The sequence below is a fragment of the Agelaius phoeniceus genome, chromosome 2 (assembly GCF_051311805.1).
Source record: "Agelaius phoeniceus isolate bAgePho1 chromosome 2, bAgePho1.hap1, whole genome shotgun sequence".
NCBI lineage: Eukaryota > Metazoa > Chordata > Aves > Passeriformes > Icteridae > Agelaius > Agelaius phoeniceus.
The window spans coordinates 8,804,557-8,826,612 of NC_135266.1; the positions used below are offsets into that span (position 1 = coordinate 8,804,557).

General features: G+C 43.1%; 1 protein-coding gene across 1 annotated transcript in view; it reads right to left on the reverse strand.

Annotated features, from left to right (window-relative positions):
• Nucleotides 1-945: 945 nt before the first annotated feature.
• Nucleotides 946-22,056, reverse strand: part of TSPAN7 (tetraspanin 7) — a 91,661-nt gene continuing 70,550 nt past the window's right edge. Inside the window, exons 2-8 of the mRNA XM_054628251.2 lie at nt 20,042-20,230; nt 17,467-17,541; nt 15,882-15,977; nt 13,963-14,118; nt 9,275-9,358; nt 2,967-3,039; nt 946-2,077 (exon numbers count right to left, since the gene is read on the reverse strand). Of these exons, the coding sequence (XP_054484226.1) occupies nt 2,971-3,039; nt 9,275-9,358; nt 13,963-14,118; nt 15,882-15,977; nt 17,467-17,541; nt 20,042-20,230 (669 nt within the window). The 3' untranslated portion in view covers nt 946-2,077; nt 2,967-2,970. The remainder of the gene's footprint in view (nt 2,078-2,966; nt 3,040-9,274; nt 9,359-13,962; nt 14,119-15,881; nt 15,978-17,466; nt 17,542-20,041; nt 20,231-22,056) is intronic.

The following is a 22,056-nucleotide window of genomic DNA, read 5'->3' on the forward strand; positions in this document are numbered from 1 at the left end:
TCTAAAAATGTCTGGTTCCCTCATGGCAGATATTTTATTGAGGGCAGATCTAAATTTGGGGACCAGATTCCTCCTCTATTTGTTAAACTCTTTTTCTCTTTCCTGCTCTGGAAGTGCTCTCTGAACAAAGCTAAAGAAGATGCTGCTGGGGTTTTTAAGAATGCTGGCAGGTTTCTGCCCATGTGGCTGTGAGCCCTTCCAGAGCTGAGGGTGGGAGTGCACTGCCCACGCCAGCACCACCCAAAGGTTCACCAGGATCTGATGCTGGAGGCACCAGGCAGGGCAGCACCACGGGCAGGGGTCACAGTGGCACTGATGGATGGACAGACAGACAGACAGACAGAGGAAGGACTGGGACTCCAGCAGCTGCACAGCTCCCACAACCAGAAGGCTCCAGGAGTTCTCAAGTCTCCCCCTCGGTCCACACTGCCAAGCTAAGGGCTTGCCCCAAAATTCCCAGGTTTAAACTTCCACGGGTTTTCTGTCACATCTGTGACATTTCACTTATTCAAGTGAGAAACAGATAACTGCCTGCCTTTCCATGAGCCCACCCCTCAACCCCAAAGCTCTCTTCTCTCCTTTCTCACCAAAATCAAGAGAGAAATGCTTAATGCCAAAATCACTCACTGCACTAAGGATGGGATAACTAAACACTGTGGATTTTTAACAATTACAAGAAGAAAACTTGCAAAGCAGAGGGTATTTGTCCCATGGTGAAACCAGCTGTAGAAGGAGTTTTGAAACAATTCCAGCTTTCTCCTTTTTTTTTTTTTTTTTTTATTTTCCCAGGGTAGTCACACTTCTCTTTTACAAGCAAATTAGTTGTTAAAAAACACATAAAGACATGTCATGCCAAGCTGTGCCTACGTGTTTCATGTTCACTTCCCCCCCTCCCAAAAAAAGAGTTTTCTTATAACTAAAGAATGAGACAGAAGCAGCTAGAAATCTGTAATGGTTCCATTTATTAATACGTATATCACAAATACTCACAATATCAATGCATTCTCATTTGCATGCTAGACAGAGGCATTATTAAAAAAGTCCTATTTTTTTTTAAAAAGGTTTTAAACTTTTGCTTTCCCCCAAAAATATTTCATATGCCTGTTATTTTTTTTTGAGATTTTTTTTTTTGTGTCTCTGTGTGTGTGTTTTTATTTCGATTTGATTCAACAATGTACTTGGTGGCTGCAACCTCAATGCAAAAAAGAAAGAAAGAAAAAAAGAACAGGAAAAAAGTATGAAGGCCGCAGTACAGCACAGTTCAATTAGTTCATAGCTACATAATAAAAATAAAGGGAGCAAAAATTTCTGCCTTCACAGTAAGCAACAACACAGCTTAATAACAGTATTACACAGGATCAGGTTCCGAGGCAAAATGCACTAGACAAAGCCTACCGGGATACGCACTAGGCATACAACACTGAGTAAGAATCAAAGATGTAGAAGAACATCAGGAATAACAGTTCCCTTCAAGCACAACATTTTAACATCATTTTCAAGTATCTTTATGTTATGTTACTGATTCCTTTGTTTTTGGGGAGAAGGGGGACAGGTGCAGGGGAAGGGGGGAAAGGATGGAAACCTTAGTAAAGCAATAAACAAACCAAGAAATTAAGATAAAAACCAAAAAGAATATATATTTCATATACCGGTTTATATGGATGTGTGCAACACTTATTAACCATGGTGAAAGGCTAATTATGCCCTCCAGTCACTACATGCACAGCCCGATCAATGCTGTTAATGAGTTACCTTTGTTAACTTACGATGCAACTACTGTGTGACCAAGAACATACAGACGGTGCCGTCCCCCGGGGGTGGCGCTGGCTCTGGAGGCCGAGGGGACCCGGCCACACTCCGGGTGGCACCGTGGAACTTCACAGGATGGGACACTAGGCGTGGGACACTTGGGGAGTGGGGTGGGTGCGAGTGTGCGCGCGCACGGGCTTGCTCGTGGGGTGTGCGTGCGTGCGTGCGTGCGAGAGACAGTGTGTGCTATAACATTCATGGCAGTCTTTCTCCAGCTCTGCAGCTCCTGGTCTTCACACAGGCTCTGGACTTCACACTTCTTGAAAGACTGGAGATGGAAAAAAAAAAACAACCAAAAAAAAAAAAAACAAAAAAACACCAAAATAACAAACCAACAAGTGGGTTGCTTTGGTTGATATCAGTATTCGCAGCAGGTGTTTTGCTCTCTCTTTGTTGGAACCCAGGAAATTCCTCTGGCTGCCCTGGAGGGCTCAAGCCCCTGCCTGGGGGGCTCACAGACCTTAGCACAGAACCCAAGACCCCTGTGACTTTGATTTAGCCCTTGGAAAAAAACAATTACCAACCTTGTATGAAGAATTACAAGCCACGACAGTTTAAGTAGAATGATACTGAAAAATAGATGTGAAAAATAGATTTTTGGGGTTTTTAGAATAGGGGTTCAGGGGGCAAAATGGAGGAATAAGGGCGTGTCCAGCCTTTCTCCTTCTTCTTATTCCTAACCTCCATCTTCTGCTGTGATGTTGGCACCTTTAGATTGGTTTAGAGTAGAAGCTCACTGTCTAACATAGGTGATTGGTATTGTTTTTTCCAAGGGCTAAATCAAAGGCACAGGGATCTTGGGCTCTTTGCCAAGGTCTTTGAGCCTCCTGGGCAGGGGCTCGAGTCCTCCAGGGCAGCCAGAGGAATTTCTTGGGTTGCAACATCTCTCCCCAAGAAAACTGAAATGACAAAATTCAACACTGCATTCCCCCCCCCCCCCCTTCTATTTTTTTTCCCCTACCACACACAAAATGGGGATGAAAATCCCAAAGCAAAGAAGTGCATGGGAAAGCTTAATTCTCAAGGAACACACTCAAAATGAATGAATGAGAAGTCAGAATGTAAAATTTGCTCGCTGTCTTCAGCAGAAGCAGCACAGCCACAACACAGCAAGGCTTTTATAGCTTTATATCACCAGGAAAATGGGAAAAGCTCACCTTGTTACACCATCTCGTACTGGTTAGCAGTAATAAACCGGGACAGACAGCATGCCAGCAGCATCCCGATCAACTGTTCCAGACAAGACAGACACAGAACAGAATTTCAGTTCAATAGAACAGAATTTCAGTTAAATATATCAGTGCAGAGCATTGGTAAACGTAGTTCATGTTCTGGAGTTATTATGCACAATGTATTTATGCCCTATTTTAAGGACTGCTCTAATTAGAAAAACAGCATTTAAATCTGTTGTCTGTCTTTGTCAGATCTTCCTCTTGATTTTTGACATTTATTTCACAGACAGCATGACTTTTTGGTATTTTTTAATCCCATTGTCAAAGTCTGGCCAAGCCAGACGTGGATGAATAAGCTACTGGGGGTATCAGCTTATTACAGGCTGTGTTTCACTTGCTCCACCTGCATCCCTCACCACCACCCCTCAGCCCTGAGAGCTGCTGCCTTTAACTTCTCTATCACTGTGCCAGGGAAAAGCTTCCTGATGTCCCACACTGGTTATGCTTCCTTTACAAGTGATGCAGCACTGTAGAAATAAGCTCTGTAAATCTGGAAATAACTTTTAAAAAAGTTATTCACAAAATTCACTATTCCCTTGGCTGTCACTCAGATTATTGAAAACAGATCCCAGGCTTCCACTCATCAATAAGCACTCAGTCTTTTCAATGTTTTGTCTACTGCAGTTTCTTAGTGCTTCCTTCATGTGCCAACAGTGTTAATATGCTCTAAATAATTCAACCTCGCTTTTCTCATTGGGGATGGTCAATTAATTAATTAACTCCTGAGCACATCCAGAGCATGCCTAGGTATGACTGGCTGGCTGCTCATCCAGACTGGATCCTCCTATTTCACAGCCCAGGATTTTGTGTCCCTTCCCCTAGACCAGGCAGTGCTCCCTGTTAACACAATCATCAAAATACACATCTGTACCACCTTGATTTGGGCTGGCACCAGCACAGACCAAGGCCAAGCCAGGGTTAACTCAAATCTGGATAAACTGTTTCCTGTCCCTAAGATGTCACAGTCCTTGTCGGGCCATGCTTCTTTGCCAGAAATTTGTTCAGTTTCCTGTTTCAGTGTCCACCAGAGCTCTTCTGGGAATTTCAAAAGGGCACTGAGCCACATTTAGAAGCAGCTTGAACTCCCCTGTTCCCCACATGCACCCTCTGATTTTGGCACCAAGGATGACACTGCCTTGGTTAGAACTAGATGTGGGGCACTGCTATCAATTCCTGACCAGCCTCCAACAAAAACCAAAGCTACCAGGGTCCAGGGCCTGTGTTTTTGGTTGCCAAAACAATACATTTTTGTCTTCTCTCTTACTTTTTTCTTTTCTTCTCTTTTTTCTCCTAAGATTATCTTGATCTTCTGAACTATTATATAGAAAGCAAAGAGATTTCCATACTGTGGTCTTGCCACAGGTGGAAACCCTCCTCAGCTCTGAAAAATCTCAGCTGATACCAAGAAGAGATTTTAGCTATTTTGTTGCCTATTCTACTCATCACTGGGAGGATGATTTAATAAATTTCTGAAGGTGTTGCTGAAAACCAACCACATTCTACTGGCTACATGACACTCTGTTGTATTGCACTAATGTGAATTCTTACAACAGTCCTGCACCTGGCTCATGCACTGTTTCTTTAGCTCAGATGAATTTTGGAGAATGAGATTTCTGGTTTAGACAGCGAGATGTATTTCTTCATGCTCTGACAGGCTGAACACAGTGAGTGTCTCTGGGTGGCCCTGTCCCACCTCCTTCATTGTTGTTTTTCTGTGTTTGTGGTGACTTCCAGTCTTTCTTCACCTTTCTTGGCTGGACTCAGAAGTTACCTCTCTGCCTTACTGCATTTTTAAGTAAGATGAACTTTGCAGTGTATTTAATCCAAATTATTTTCCCTGAGCAAATTCCAGCCCAGACCCAAATCAATTCCTCCCTACAATGGCCAAGAATGTACATTGCAGTTTGTTTATTTTTCCCCACCACAAGCACCCAGGTTACAGCCACTTTCTTCTCGACCCCAATCTGCTGCTTGCATCAGGTTTACAAGGGGAAAGATGCTGCAGCCTCTACAAATAGGAAACCACAGGCTTTTCTTTCCCCCTTCAACTGGAGCAGACTTCCCCAGACACCTCTAATTAGGGATTCCTCTCTAACAATCAGTGTGCCTAAACTTTGTAGCATCTGCAGGCTTTTAATGGTGTTTTGTTTTACTCAGCTCACTCCTAAGACGAGTGGCAGGTTACTCATGAGTCTATCTCCATGATCTTTGGCCCAATTATTGATTCTTGGCTCTGACCCTAGGCTGGTTTTGGCATTTAAGTGGTTATAGTGACAGAATGCTTAACTCTGTATTTCAAAAATAATGGCATGCGTGTCAAGCCATTGCACACACATTTTATTCAGCATTTCTAAGCATTACCAGGACATAACAGAGCTATAATAAATAGTCTGGAAACGCTTTGAATGCATATAAAAACATGTGCTTTTTGATGTGTTGATTTCCACATTTAACCACAAGAGCACTGCTCCTCCTGCAGCCCAAAAGAGGCAATATTGTACTGAGCTGCTGAGTTTTCTCCACGGTGCTCTTTCATTACAGGCAGAACTCGAGTCCTCTGCTTTTCAGTCAGGCTAGAGGCTCCCAGACTGCAGCACAAATCAGCACTCTGCACCCTGCCTTGCTCTCTGCATTTGTTCCATCACTTGCCTCCTCTGCTCTTCAGGCAGGAGGAAGCTCCTTATCCCATTGTGCACCAGGTTCCTGCAGCTCCTTTGAAAAACCAGAAGAATTGGTGGTAAAGGATTCCCACAAAGAAACTGCTGCTGGGAGCTGCATTCATTTCCCTGCACTCCCATTGCCCCTCAAATGCCCCATCTCAACTTTTATCCACTTATTCATTTATTTGATTTTAGTCTCTTGATTTTTGAGTGCTAAGTTGGCAGACTTGGTTCTGCATTTGTCTTCTTTCTTACTTTTTTTCTTTTCTTCCCTTTTTTTCTAAGATTATCTTGATCTTCTGAACTATTATATAGAAAGCAGAGAGATTTCCATACTGTGGTCTTGTCACAGGAAACTTGAAAATGCTGACAAATTCTTTAGTTTGGGAAACCCACACCCCTCAGTTGTTTCTCCTGTATTACCATCACAGGTCACTCCAGCAAGCAGAATGCAGTGAATTTCTCATGGTTTCTAGGAGCAATCTCAGGCACATCTTAGTTCTGGCCATTGAAAACCATCCATAGCATATTTTGTAGCAGTCTTATCCCCCCAGTACATATAATAACTGGCTTTTTAATACACTTATTCTGTAGGAGTTACCACTGACTGGAAGCTGTTCTGCATGACATATTTATTACACCTTATTATACTGAAGAGAAAGAAACTGAATTGCAATTTGAATTTCCATTTTATTTTGGGTCTTGGTATTGTCACCATTTTTCATTCTTTGGGAGAATTTCTATAAATAGAAATGTGTTGAACTAACTTGGAATTCATCAGCACATCAGGTAAGCCAAAACTGGGGGGAGGGTTTAATCCATCAGGAATAATTTTTTAGCTCAATACCTTGTCATATTCTCAAAATGCAAATCTCCAAACGTGCAAGTTCTCTGGCTCTATTTTAAAAGGGAGAATTTTCTGTGTCACATGCCAGTTGTTTGAGTCAGCCTCCTGTGCTGTGGTGTGCCTCTGTCACAGGCCCTGCCTCCACTGAATCCACTGTGAGTAGCTTTCAGAAACAGCCCAGTCTTAGACCAGATTTCAAGTCACATCTTGGAGGCTGATGTGGATCCCATTCCTCACCCCTGAGCCAGTCCCAGCCTCCCTGTGCTCAGGGAGGAGCTGGAGCAGACAAGGTGGATGATTTCAGAACCAAATCCACCTTCAGGCAGAGCTGCCCACACTGATGCTGACAGTAAAGAGGGTCCATGGCTGCAGGGGAATTTATCTTAGAATAATGGGACCTGCGCATGCCAAACAACTGGTTTGGAGCACATGGAGAGCACCTGATTTCAGCACCAAGGGAATAATGTGAACATTGCACTGAGCCTCCCCTACTGACAATCTCTAACACCTCCAGACAGTGTCCCTTGCATTCCTTCAGCCAATGCCTGCTCTGTAGTTTTATCTAGGCACAGCTCTCCATCATCTGTGCAGTTTGCATAATTTCATTCTCTGTTGGGCACAACACAGCAATAATTTTTCTGCTCTGAAGAGCACCTGCTAAATGGAAATTATTCCAGCTGGAAGTGAACATTGGCATCCAAGTCCAAAAACCATCAAATTTTATTTTGTTGTTATTATTTCAAACCCAAGGAGCAGATCAGACAAGGTCAACAACACAGTGTTTTTTATAAGAACTCTTGACTCTGATGGGGAGGTCTGTGCCAGGCCTGTAAGATTTTCAGTGCCATTACACCAACTTTCCCTATTTCTGGGCATCAGCACATTCCCCATGCTAGTCAACACCTAACAAATCACGTGAAGGAAAGGCCCTTGAGCATGCTTTGCTGTAGAGGAGCAACATGATTTAATTTGTCTTTTATTTAGATTAAACCTATTCTCAATAGGAACAGCAAAACCTCGCCTGCAGCTGGAGCCCTGCCTGGCATTTCTGCCAGACACCTTAACCTGAAATCAATTTGTCAACACTGTCCCTAATTGGGCCCAGCAAAACAGATTACTCAGTAAATTACAACTGGCCACCTCCTATTCTTCAGAGCCTGGGAGAGCTGTGTGTTCCCCCTCTGCAGCCTCTCTCTTCTCTTTTTTTGAGAAGTCTGCTAACACCCCAAGCAGCTGGGCATGTCCTCACCGTGCCAGAGCCCAGTGCCTGCTCTGGGGAGTGACAGCCCCACCTGGCAGCAGGGCTCCTGGTGCCACCAGCAGTATGAGATGCCAACACCACACCAAAACACAGCTCATTTTTCCTCTCAGTCACAGGGACAAAATGCCTTGCAGCCCTTGCTGCCTGCAGCCTGCCATGAAACACCCATTAAATGCTTTCAGGCTGTATTGGTCCTGACTCTTTCCCCCCAGCAGCATATTTTACAATTCTACTAGTCTCATTTTTCTTTTGGATAGCTTTACAGGAGGCATTTAAAAAGATGCTTTACAGCCTTCTGGCTATCTAGAACCCAAACTGAAACCCGAGCCTGGAGTCCTGTAGCAGCAATCAAACCATAATCAAGGCTGGAGAAGAATATCAATGCTGTCACCATTCAACAAGAATTAGAATAGCCTATTTAAAAAACCCCTGACCTCCCCTTTTCCATGCACAAACAGCTGCAGATTGTTCTCCTTTTCTGGATCCTTGGCATGTGGGCCCATGCTCTGGGCAGCTGCTGTTGAGATCAACCAACATTTCCACCCACACCAAACCATGGGCTGCTCACATCCAGCACCTTGGCCACAGGGCATCAGGCTTCCAGGCATGCCCAAGGCAGGGCACTCAGCCAGACTGAGCCCAGACAATTTTAGGGCTCCCTCAGGTTGTGTGCATGCTGATGGAGAGGATGTGGGGGCCGTTTCTCACACTTTTGTGGCTTGGGGATAGTTTTGAATTGTTTATATTTCCCTCTCTCTCATTTCTGCATGTTTCCAGTACAGTCCTTGCTGTGACACACAAAATGACTGGAAAAAGGACATCTTGTTGAAAGATGCAGGGGTTTTCCTGCCCCTTCTTGATCAGAACAATCTGACCAGAGCTATACTTTCCCCAGTTCCTGTCTACATAAATGCAGTTTGGACATCATGGAGCAGAAAACCCCTTTTGGTGCAGACAAGGAGTTGGTTTAACAATCTGATTTTGGTAGACTTAACATTTCTCACTGTTCAGTGTTAAAGGGAAAATAAATCAAATTGGTCACAAAGTGTCCTCTCCAGGCCCCAGGTCCAGGATGGGGAGGCCTGAGGGTGCACTCCTTTGAATTCTTGAGTCCTTTAAGAACAAATAAGAGTACTTGGAAGATAGAAGCCTACCCAAACAATGGATAAGCTATTTGTCTTCTTAGCATTTATGCTCCATTTAAGCCAATGTTTTATTGGGTTAACCTCCATTTGACCCAGTGCAGGGACAAGTTGTTTTCCTTGAGCTAGTCATTAGCTCAACCGTAACTGATATTCCCAAGGAGAAACTTCATTTAAGTTGAAAAAAAGAAAATCAATGAACAGATGACCTCAGGACTAAAGAGCATGCTGAGTTCAGTCCCTTTCCATAATCCTTCCTTCCTTGAAGTCCAGGTAAAGAGGGAAAAAGAAAAGGGGGGGAAGGGGAGTGTTTATGCACATACCTGTGAGAATGCAATCCCAAAAGCCACTCCAGCTATGATTCCCATATTTGTCTCCATAAAACTGGTCACCAAGTCATAACAGCCCTGGAAAACAAACATCATCATTCTTTGTACTGACCTTCCCTGCCATGAATGCATACATACAAATTTCTCATTTGGAATGAACTCTGGCTAGACAATATTTCTGCTGTAATTTCCAACAGTGTCACCTTTTTTCTAAAACAGCAATTCTGAGTGAATGATGTGGAGTTGTGGCAAAACCAATTACTTTTAGAAATGAATGCATTTCAATACTTTTAAAATCTAAATGTGATGTTGCACTCATTTTTATGGGTCTTTTTAAAGAAAGTCAGTTAAAAAACAATATAGCTTTGACCTGAAACCAAACTAGTAACAATACACCAATGTTATAATACAACACAGATGTCAAAAATGAATAAATGATGCTGATTTCCTAATACTCTAGATATTTAATAAAGTGTCCCTTGAGGCATTCTGCTTGCCTTTACCCATCAAAGGACACCAGGCAAGGCACTGAACAGCATGTAACTTTAAACCATGTAACAAAGTTATCAAGGGTTTTCTATGAATTTTCTTGGTTCATTTGCCCTTGGACATAAAATTCCCTGTCCTGCTCCCCAGACTGAATTTTCTCTTTGCTGACTTTCTTTCTCTTTCTCAGGCCTCAATTCACAGCTCAGACTGGGGCCAGAGGATTCATGTGCAATATCTGCCCTTCTCTTGGATAGACTTCTTTGAGATGCTCCCTCTCAGTATAATAATGTTTGCCAAGTTTCTCCCTTCACCTATTTGACCCCTCAAAAAAGCATTTGAAGTTATCTCCTGCTTTGTGGTGCCTAAATTAATCTAAACATGTGATTTGATACATGGATTAAAAAAGAAAGATGGCACCAAAACCACTACACATCTCTTTTTTCTTTCATTATTAACCCCCATTATCTGTCCCCACAACACAAAGTCGCTCCTCAGCCCCTTTTGCCACCTTCCTCAAATGACCAACACTCTCTAATGACCAACTTCACTCTGGCTGAAGGCCAGTCCTGAGGAGTTTTATACATTATAGCTTTATCCACTTGATCAGAAATTGGAAAACTCAGAAATAACAGTGAGTTGCCTTTCCCAGCTTGGACTCCTGTCCCATAGGAGAGAAGTGTCTCCACATTTCACCCACATCCACACATCCCTCATTCCGCAAGCATTGTAGGAACTCCTGATGACCTCAGAGCATCAGGTGCTTGTAAAAAATAACAGCGAGAAGGACAAACAATGTTCTTTATTTCAGACAGGCCATTCATTAAATAAATTGTACCATTTCTTGGTACAAGGTTATTTAACTTCTTTTATAACATCACAAAACATTTAATCCTGAGAGTAATGAAGGGCTGAACCTAATAGTAGCACAGCTGATCCCGATTAATTTCTGAAATGTTTATGTGTACATATCAACTCTGTTTTACCACAGTGTACAGTAAGTCTGATTCAAGCTTGCTTATTTAACCCATCAAGCAACTATAGTTTGTGTGTCTTACATGTTATGCAATGAGATTAGATTTCTCAAGCAGCATTTTCATTCTGTCTGACATGGCTTAATGCTCTCCCAGCTCTTCTGAAACCAGTTCTGTTGAAGAGCCTTCAAGAGGTGCAACACTGAAGCACAGTGGTAATTTCAGGGAGACAGAAGATCTTGTCAACAAAAACATGCAATGGCAGAGTTGTGATCACCCTCCTCACTTGAAGAATCTGTTTTCCCAAGCCACAATAACCTGTTTTCTGAAGAACATTGCTTACACATGGCCCAGTTGCTCAGTCCTTAGTGGGCATGGGCAGCACCCACTGGTGCAGGACAGGACAGAAGCGTGTGAGCACCTCTGGGTGCTGAGCAGAGATCCAGAGCACAGCAGGGACAGCTTACAAAGGATCTGATCTTTCTTGACTCCATGCATCTGTTCCTTTCTTAAGATTTTAGAGAGAAATGGTTCTTGAGGTTTCTTAGTAAAGAACTGTGATTAAAAGCACTAGATGAACATTAATTAGCTAATCCTAATGACAGCCCTTAAAGTTCGGTATTAGTGCTGTCTGAGACGAAGAAACAGAGAGCCCAAATAATTAACCCAAGGTCACTAAGCAAGTTAGGGTCAGAACTGGCAAAGAAAATCCAGGAATGCTGTCTTTTTGTCCTGTAATTATATTATTAGTTTAATCCTCTTTGGTTAATTCATTATTAGTCCTCAGAAACTGCTAGTAATTTGATTAGCTCATAGAGAACTCGTTTTTCTGATAGTTTTGCAAGAATCCACCAAAAGATGTAATCCAAATGTACTTGTCCATAGGCATGGTGAGATGGGTCTTCCACAACACAGGCAATAAATATTTTCCTTTTTCTCCAACACTCAGAGAGCAAAGGGTCTGTTTCCAAGATGAGCAAGGGGCTTGGGTCAGAGGCAATGGTGTTTGGTACTATCTGAAGTGAAAGGATAGGGCTAAACAACATTTTCTCCTTCTTGCTTTTTATTCCCATGCATCTTTCAGAAGCATCCCACTTTGTTCAAATGCCCGGGACAACTCCAAGCTCCCACAACTGCTAAACAGAAATCTGCAACTTTTGATTTTCAATGGCTATGTCAGAAAATGAGACAAAACCACATGAACTTCCAAACATCCAAATTTCCTCAAGTAATTACTTCAGCTATTTCCTGAAGAATTGGCAGTGCTTTTCTGTTAGGTGACTTGTGCATTTGACAGGAGAGCAAGGAGCAAGAATGGCTGGAAATGTGTTTCCAGCCCTGGCCTAGCACTCACTGATCCCTCAGTCACTCCCTACAGTTCAGCAGGCATCCTGTGCCACCAGGAACTCCAAAGTGGACAGGGATTTCCCTGAGCAGGCAGACCAAGACACCTGGGGGAACCACAGATCAGTGCTGGGAGTGCCAATGGTACCTAAATGGTTTTGCAGGCAGGACAGGTTGGGAGTGCACGGCTGTGCTGAACTGCAAAGCTGCTGGAGCACCAGCCACAGCAGAAAGCTCTGCTGCTGGGAAGGGGAGCCAAAGCAGAGGCTCAGCATGGGCTGCCCAGGAGGCACCAAACCTGTTGGGGTGCTGGCAGGGCTGCACATGCCCTACATCCACCCTGCCTCTCACCTTCCTTCCACTTGCACAAAAACATCGAGGTAGTACAAATTCACCAGGAGCAGCTGAACAGAGGGGCTCACCCTCCATGCTCATGCAAGGTCACTCTGCTGGTGGTGACTGTGAGTCCCTCAACCAATGGACACCACCAACATTCCCCACACCTGCAACAAGTGGCTCTCATTAAACCATTGCAAAAAAAAGAGAAAGGCTTAGTGGAAATTAATCCTCTAGCATCCCTTTTACAATAGATGCCAGAAAATGTTGTCTACTTGACTGGTTTTCAAAGATGTTTCAGGCTGTGCTCAGCCACCAGTCCAACCTTCTGAGTCACAAGTGACTGAGGTGAAAAAGACAGAAACAGAAGAGACAGAGGCATTTCCATATTTACCCTGTTGTCCTCAGGACTTCTATTTATTTTTTAAACAGATCTCTGAAAATCAAAACAGAAAAGAAAATAATCCTTAAGTCTGACTAAGCTGCACTACTTAGAATGGTGATTTAGCCACAATATCATTCCTCTTACCAACAAACTCTTCCCTCTCTTGCAAATCTCAAGTGAGAAAGAATAGATGAAACACTAGCACTTGAAGCAATAACTTGAGTAGCACTTCTTCAGCACAATGTCTAATGCATAGATGCTGCATTATTTTCTCTTTATTCTTTCCTTTCTTAGCATTTTCTGTATTTTTGTTCTCTAATTAATTTTCTTCCTGTTCTCCCTACTTGCCTTCTCAATCCTATTTCTGTCTTCCCAACCCTCTCCTCCAGGTGAACCCAGGGAAGGGGTCACTTTGGCTGGGCTGTGCTTGCAGCCCTACACCTTCAAAGATTTTAACTCACAATAAATGTGAGTAATAAACCAACCACAGAATTTACTGTCAATCACCTGTGCCACCATCATATTTTCTGAAAAATCCTCTTTGCCCAGGATTTCTCTCCTAGGAAGCTGAGAAGCCTCAGAGAAAAAGGAAAACAATATTATCTCATTTGCTTCTCCTGTGTTTTGCTGCTTTGGGATGTGGTTTGGAGATTGTTTATCCAACAAGTGAATTATTTTGACTTAATGACCAATCATGGTCAGGCTGTTTTGGACTCTGAGGAGAGAGTCACGAGTTTATTATTATTATCTTTTAGTCTTCTGTAAGTATCCTTTCTCTATTCTTTAGTAGAGTTTTAGTATAGCATTCTAGAATAGAATAGAATAGAATAGAATAGAATAGAATAGAATAGAATAGTAAATTAGCCTTCTAAGAACATGGAGTCAGATTCATCATTTCCTTCCTGCCATGGGGGACCCTGAAAATACCCCACACCTGTTTTTCCTCAGAACTGCTGGGTCTGGGATTGGATTTGAGAAAGGGCAGCTCGAGGAAAATGAAGCAAGTGCAGGACCAATCCCATCCTCACCATTACTCCAGCCTCACTTGCACGTTATCAACCAACCATTTGAAATGAAATGCAAGGTGCAAGCAGGCACACACTCCCCTGGGGTGCTGGGTGGTGTCACAAGTGCCCCTGGCACAAGGTTACTGGTACCTTCTGGTTTACTTTAGTGGCAGCCACGGTCATGTTGCGCAGATCCTGAGTGTTACAGTCACTGGAGTTCATGCAACAGCTCGTAGGGATGCCGTGCTTGAAGAAGTAGGGGCTGGTGCTCCAGTTGGTGTAGCTCTGAATGCCACAGCAGCTCAGCTGGGAGGGGTAAGAGGCAGGTTTAAAACACACAAACAAACAAACCAGAATTCAAACTAGACCAGAATCATCTCAGCCCACTTCATAAGCTCATAATCAAAATAATGACAGGGCACCTCAAGTTTTGAAAAGCAGATAACACCCCTGCCCCATTAATTACAAAAGTACCAGGGATGCAGCTTACAGAACATGGGAGCTGATGACCTACTAAAAGAAGGTATTTTATGAGCAGAACTATTATTTGTAACATTTGATAAAGGTCCAGCCATAAACCCATCTTTTTTAGTTGACAGTCTGTTGTTTGTTTTGGGTTGTTTTTGTTTGTTTGTTTTCTTTACTTTTTTATTTGATTAAAGATGATCCTGTAAATTCAAGACCTCAAAGCATTACACAGAATTACATGTAACACATACAGGTTCAAACTAGTACAAATCCATAAGGTGAAGCCTCTCTAACTCACCAAAATAATTTCTAGGACAATTCACTGAGCTGTGAATAGAAAGAGACCATATGTTCACAGGGTGTATCTAGGAAGTCAGCTAGAAAACCCTAAATTGGGAAGGATGTTCTGATTTAGATCCTAAGCTAGAAGTCAGAGACACAAAAGTGTGGAGTATGTGCTGAATTTTCTGCATGGAGAGGGCTTATAAGTGCAGTTCCTGTAAAGAGAGAATTATGAATGAAATTAACATTCTGCTACAACAGAAACACTGAAAAACTACTCAGAATTGTTTCATTTGGTCAACTCCATGGAATCAGAAATTTAAAATACAGGTTAATATTATGCAAACAGAAAATGTGGCAGCACAATATACTCGATTTGGAGCACTGCAGTCATCTGCTAACCAGGAGAAGCCAGGTTAGAGTACAGTTTCAACCATGCTGAAGGGTCCAACCAAGAGCTGTAATTTCTAAAGGTCTGGAAATCATCAATACAATTACACTGATAATTTCAGCCATTCATAGAGCCACAATCATATGGAAAGGAAATTGGCTCATGGAATGTATTGCAAACTGAAGGAACAGCTTCTTGCTAGAGCAGAGCTTCCAGTGGGAATTTAAATGTGAATTTTATCACTCTGTGTTGTAGTTGGTGTATTTGGTCTCTTGTGGGTGGCATCCCCAGCTGGTTTGGCTGTGCTGTGGCATTTGCTGGTGCCATGTGTCCTGCTGGAAGGCAAGGCAATTCCCACTGCCCTGCTGCCACCCTGAGGGTCAGAGAGGCTCTTCTCCACCAAGCTCCTACTCCATCCCTCCACCACACCTCTCACTGCCAACCTCAGCAGTTTTCCCCTCTATTTTCCTCTAGGGAAAAGATACCCAGTTTTTCTTCTTGACTCATGAGGTCTCCTTTGCCAGCCTCTCACTGTACTAGTGAAGAGAACTGCTGCATTTCATCAGTGATGCAGGACACAAGATTATAAAACCCTGTCTCATCCAGCTCAAATTTAAAACATTTTATGATCTTATTGGCAAATTCCCTTAGGAATAAGGTATGTTCTTTAGGAATAGACCTGCCCCATAAACCTAATTCAAGATCTGGGACCAACAACAAGCCAGTGGGACAGGCCTTGCCTTTATCAGACAGCTTTTTCACTAAAATTTAGGAATCCTGGGCAAGCATTTCCTTTAGATCAGTTTTGCCAGCCTCTAATTTTGCTTGCAGATTACAGCTTGCAGATTGAGCCATCAAAACTTCAGATTTTGGGATTAAACCTGTGCTTTCTCTATTGTCTAATTTTGGTACCCAGTTTGAGACTTACACTTTCCTGTACGTTATCCACTGCATGGCTCCGCTCATCATTCTTGTTGTAATTCTGGATTGCCTCAGTGTATGTCCTAAGGAAAGTATCCTTGATCTGTGAGGGTGAGGAATAAGAAACAGCCCACATGAGCAACAAGAAGCACAATATCTGAAGCAGTTCTTGCAGGAAGCAGATTTCCTAACAAAAAACCCAAACTAGCTCTTCCCAGTTGTTTTTAAGGGTGTTTTTAGAGCTGGCAGAGCTCCCTCTTAAATGTCAGGAATAATTTATGCCATTTTTCCAGTGGGATATCAGTCACAGAAAGAAGACTACCCTAGCAAACTGATATGTTAAAAAATACTGTAAAATGACTTAACCTATCAAAAAGGTAACATTTTATGCTTTTCCACCCAAACACTTTGCTCCAGCACTAAGTCTGAAGGAGACTTCATGCTTCTCCCTGCTCATGGATGCCAGGTGTACAAACACACTGGGGACACAAGCCAGTGGCACCAAAGCAGGACATAAATCTCCTGACCAGGCATCCCCAGCACCAAAGGGATTTGGGTGAGGAACAAGAGGTCCCTCAGCTGGAAGGTGTCAGGCACATCATCAGGAATGGCACTCGGGGTGGGACAGGGGCTGGGAAGCAGATGATGTGAGCAACCTACATGGCTGTGGCCTTAATGAGAGACTGCCCCTCCCAAAAGGGAGCAGTCTGACACTGGGGCTGCTGCAGGTTAGGTGGGATGAAATGGGAATCCTCAGCAGCTGGACAGGCACCTCAGGACCACATTAAAAACAATCACTGCTTGCACGGGTGAGCAGCAGAAAACTCTATAGCAGTGGAAATGTCATGTCAAAAGAGCTGGAAAACCAGCTCACACAAAGAGAGGAGACAAGGAGGGTCCTGGGGCTGCTCTGGTTCAGCACCAGTGGCATGTAGGTCCATGGACTTACAGCCAGAGATAGACCTGATTACAGTGGATAAAGCAGGAGTGTTACTACAAATCTAGACCATCATGCTTTTTTAAAGCTTCTTCCTGTCCCAGTTTCCTCCCTCACTCTACTTCTAATCTCTCCTTATTCTCAAGATAGAAATGAAATCCCATCCCACTCCCTCCCCACCCCCTCTCTCCCCCCCACCTCCCCCAGGGAAAAAAAAAGATTTACAAAACAGCAATTCTGGTGTGATGCAGAAGTTTTCTCTGCCTTACATAAACCAGCATTTGCCTGGCTGAAAAAGTGTGTTCAAGAAAAGCATTTAATCTATTTTGCAGCCCTCAGCATATGTAAAAGAGTAAAGAAGATCTTCCGTGGTGGACACACAAAACCTGATAGCTCCAGAGTAAATCACCAGGCAGCTGAGGGCAGGAGCTTTGGCTAAATCCCCTCATTTGGAATGGCACTGGTTCTTAGGAGCTGTACAGGTCATTGTGTCACAGCAGCCCCATCCCTGGAGATGTGCTGGAGCCAAGCTCAGTGCCCTGCACGTTCTCCACCCTCCAGGGAGCTCCTCAGCAGCTCCTGCCCTGCCAGGGAGGCTCTGCCAGCTGCAAACATTCCCACCTCCCACCTTCCTGCTCAGCACATTTCCACCTACCTCGTGGCGAAAGACAAAGCCTGAAATGCCAGCCACCAGCTCAGCCAGGAACACCAGGGACAAGAACATGGCATACTGGAAAGGCAGGAGGCAAGAGAAGTCAGAGCACGACAGGCTTTTGTCTCAGCACAGATGCTATCACATGAAATGTAACCTTCCCCTCTAGGCACCCTTCAAAGATGTTAAGAAACCAAAGGTCTTTTGGAGGAGATACACAGGTTATGACCTGAATGTAACACACGTGTTTATACAACTCACAACTGATGTATATTGCTTAATTATTGGCTTTCCTGACGTTTCTGTTCCAAGTTTCTCAGCATTCTTATATAAATTAAAACACACTCACGTGCCAGAGGTGAATCCACATCACTCAGGTTTTGATCTTGCAATAGGGAATACAAACAGACCCTTCCTGTTTGCATGGTGCTCTGCTGAGCTCAACAGGCTTCCCCAGGTGTTTTGGTTTGTGTTTATCTATCTCACTGCCAGGCTGGGATTGGCTGCCTGGTTCCTGAAGTTTCTCCAATGAATGGACTGAAACATTGCCTTGACTGGAAATATTCTCACAGTAACATTAGACATATGCTCCAAATACTTTGCTGAGCCAAGGTCCATATTTGGCTTTAGGTGCAGCATTTGGATCAGGAGCTGAATAAACCTTGAAAACAGTGCTTTCAGTGTAGGCACTCACCAAGTACTAAAAATATATTGAAGCAGAAATAAAGAAGGTAAAGAAAAATTGCAAAGTGGGATAGTAAAATTTGAAGTTGGGGCTTAATTTTCTGGAGGAAAAATTACCTTTTTATTCCACCTGCTAAGTAACAGTTAATTAAGAAAGGAAATGTTTTAAATTCAGTCCTAGCAGGATTTAGTGGAGAAAGGGAAACATAGCTTTCATGAAAGGTTATTGGGAAAAGGAGCACAACAGTGTAAGCAGAACTAGAAAAAATGTGTCCAGTTAATGCAGCTGTCAAAACACTCTGTTCAGGAGAGAAAAGAAGTTCAGGAATATTTCTTATATGTACAATGAAAATAAACCCACGTGCTTGGAACACCACATGCTACGGTTACTGGCATAGCTTTAAGAAAGTTATGGAGCAGCTAGCAGAGCCTGATTTCCTATGGATTTATACCATCATTCACCTTTATCCCTTTCCCATCTGGCCTGCAGTGACTCCAGCAAGCCTCTGCACATGCCCTGACACCCATCACCAGCAAGAGACAGCAGTGAGGTTCTTGCCAGCTGGCCACCAGCTGATGGAATTGCAGCTGCTGCCTCTCCCCTTCCCCTCCCTGCCATCATTTGAGGAAATTAACTCCCTTTAACATGTCCTTTCTTTTTTAAAATGCAGTTAAAACTGGAGAAAAATAATCCCATCTCCGTAGAAAACCTGTCCCAAAATACTGTAGCAGGAGGTGCATTGCACTGTCAAGCCCTTTCTCACTAGTTCAGTGTTTCATAAGTGCTATTTCCACCCTTCAAATCATTCCTCATGCAGCATTTTGCTCCTAAATATGCCTAGAAACACAGTTTATAATGTAAGTTTGTTTAACCTGTAGTTATTTTGAATTTTAAGGAAATTTTCCAGAACTTTCTGGAAAACTCAGAACAGAGAAATTCATATAGAGAGAGGTTAAAGTGGACTGAGGGACAACAGCTCCCCCTCTGCTCAGTGCACCTTGAGCCCCTGCTGCTTTTGAGGTGAGGCCAAACATACCATAAATGCCCTTCTTTTTGGGTTGAATTGTTCTATCCTAGAACAATGTTCTCCTAAATGTTAGGAGAAAAAGAAGGGCAGGCTTTCATGAAGTTCCATAATTTCACATCAGGGTATTAAACTGATCCCTTAAAATACAATTCAAAAGAATTTCAAATTGATGATGCTTTGGGAATCTTTCAGATTGTAAATATATTTATCTGTGTGGCTCACAGAAAACCAGAATGATTGTAGAACAACTCACAGAGCAATTCAGCAGCACCACCCTGCTCCAAACACATGGGCCTATGTGCCATGTGTTGCAAAATTCAGTCACAGTCAATCAAAAACTGGGCTTGGTGAAGGTTTTTCCCCCCCCTCTTTGTCCAAAAGGCACAAATGTTGAAAGTAATGATTAATAAAATCTAGCTTATGTGCTTAAGAAGTTTCACCAACATCTGTCAGGGGGTGGGGGTGTGGCAGCAGCTCTCTGGTCACAGAGAGTGACAGGGACAACTATCCCAGGCATCCTCCTGGGAAAGGCTGTGAGAAGATCAGAGCAAAGAATGAGAAACAATTCTTATCTTAACCTGTTGTTGTGAACATGTGGAGGGTTGTTATGGAGATTTGTTTACCAAAGGGTGGGTTCTTACTTAGCCAAAGGTGATGGTGTTTTAATTAAAGGGCCAGTTAGGTCCAGCTGTATCATAACTGTCTATAAAAGCAATGGCTTTCTTAATCATGATAATAATAATAATAAAGAGATTGATCAGCCCTCTGTGAACCACGGAGTCAGAGCTAATTATCACCCATTGCAGTGACAGTGGGGGGAATCCCAGCTGATCCCAAACCCTCCTCAGGCACTGGGGTTTGCTCACCAGCTTCAGCATCCATGGGCTGCCCCGGCAGGTGGCAAAGCAGCCGAAGAGGCCGAAGACGATGATGGTGGTGCCCGTCCCGATGAGCACATAGGGGGCATTGGTGGAGTTCTCAGCAATCAGGGAGATGTAGGTGCCAAGGGTCAGCTTGCCCCAGACTCCCACTGCCAGCAGGATAACGCCAGTGATCTGCAAAGAATCACAGAATAAAGAGCTTGGAAGAGGCCTCTGAGATCATCCAGTCCAACCCACGCCCTAACACCTCAACCAGACTATAGCACCAAGTGCCATGGCCAGCATTTTTTTAAACACATCCAGATATGGTGATCTACCACCTCCCTGGGAAGTGCATTCCAGTACTTTATTATTATTTAGGTGAAATATTTTTCCTGATGTCCTATAGTAGAAGAAATGTATTGTATTTGAATATCTGTATATAAGCTTTGCCCTGGGAGGTCCCAGTTGTCCTTGATAAGCTGCAGCTGCAATGTCCTTAATTAAGCTGCAGCTGTGACCAATGAAGATAACTAAAATAAAAGAGAGCAAGTTAGCCAGTCAGGGAGAGCCTTGAACTGAGCGAGAACAACATGCAGAAGAAGAAGAAGGAGGAGTCTGTGCTGTGAAGATCTGCAGCCATAACAATACACTGAAGAAGTACAGACTTAAGAAATCTGACAACAACAATATGAAACTCTAGAAATAGAAGAACAACAACAATATCCAACCTATACCTTCCCTGACACAGCTTGAGACTGTGTCCTCTGGTTCTATCAGTTATTGCCTGGTGGAAGAAGGAACAAACCTGTCAGGAACCATGGATTTTTTTTTTTTTTTTTTTTTAATTTTTTTTAAGGTTGGGGTTAAATGTGCAAGATGGTATTTTTTGTTTGGATTTAGATGAGTATTAGCTTTTACTTATATTATAGTCTTATAAATCGTGGGTTTTATAGTGCTTTAATACACTAAAGATAGAGTTGTATTTTTTTCTTTATAAGGCTTTTTTAAGGCTAAACTGTCTAATTAAGAAATGATATTTAAATTCTTTTTACTTTTAACTTAATAACTAACTACTTGTGGTTCCTAATGTGGAGTTTTAAATTTAATTATACAATACTACTTAAACTTATGAAGAAAAAGGTGAAGAAGAAGGACTAGCTTTTGTTTTAATTTTTAAAATTTTGTTTTATGTATGTTTTATGCTTTTATTTTGTTTTATGTATTGTTTATATATTCTAAAACTTTAAATTTAAGTTGTCTACCATGTCATATTATACACTTCTATTTAAACTACACACTTACAATCTCAGTTTTATCATCCAATTTTGGAAGCCTTCTCCACAAACTCAGGTCAAATGCAGTGCTCTCTTGGGGGTCACTGCTTGCCAGCACAGAAAGCCTAAAATTCTCAGCCAGCAGGGTTCCAACCAGGAGCCACTGGGGAGGAGGGCATCCAGAGCCTTCCAAAGCACTCAGTGATCCTGCAGGGATGTGCTGGGGCCCTGCTGCTGGCAGCAAGGAGCCTCAAGAGCTCCAGAGGGACAGACAGATGAATTAAACTCCAGCACCTGTTGCATTGAGGCTGGCACTGAAGGACAAACACCTAAGGGTAATCACTGCCAGGGGAGGATGCAGTGCACCCTGCAGAACAGCTCTCTGCTCCTGCAGCCCCAGGGACACACAGCCAGCTTCTCCTGTCCCTCTGCCTGAGTGTCCCCTGCTCCCCTTGATCAGCCTCAGCAGGTGCTGGCATTTCTGCTGCCACCTTGGGACAGGATTAGCAGGGACTTCTGCTCTCCTGCTCACAGTGGCAGTAATAATAAATCCAGCTCTTGTCCATCTTTCAGTGCAACTGTGTGAAAAGTGCTGAATCCTTGTTATGGCACCCAACAGCTGAATGTCAGAAAAAATCACTGAGGAGCCTACCCACCCACAGACAGCAATGCCCTGGCCAAGTCTGTCCCATCCCTGCACTTCACCTCTCCTTGGCCTGAACAAAAGTGGATTAATCAGCAAAA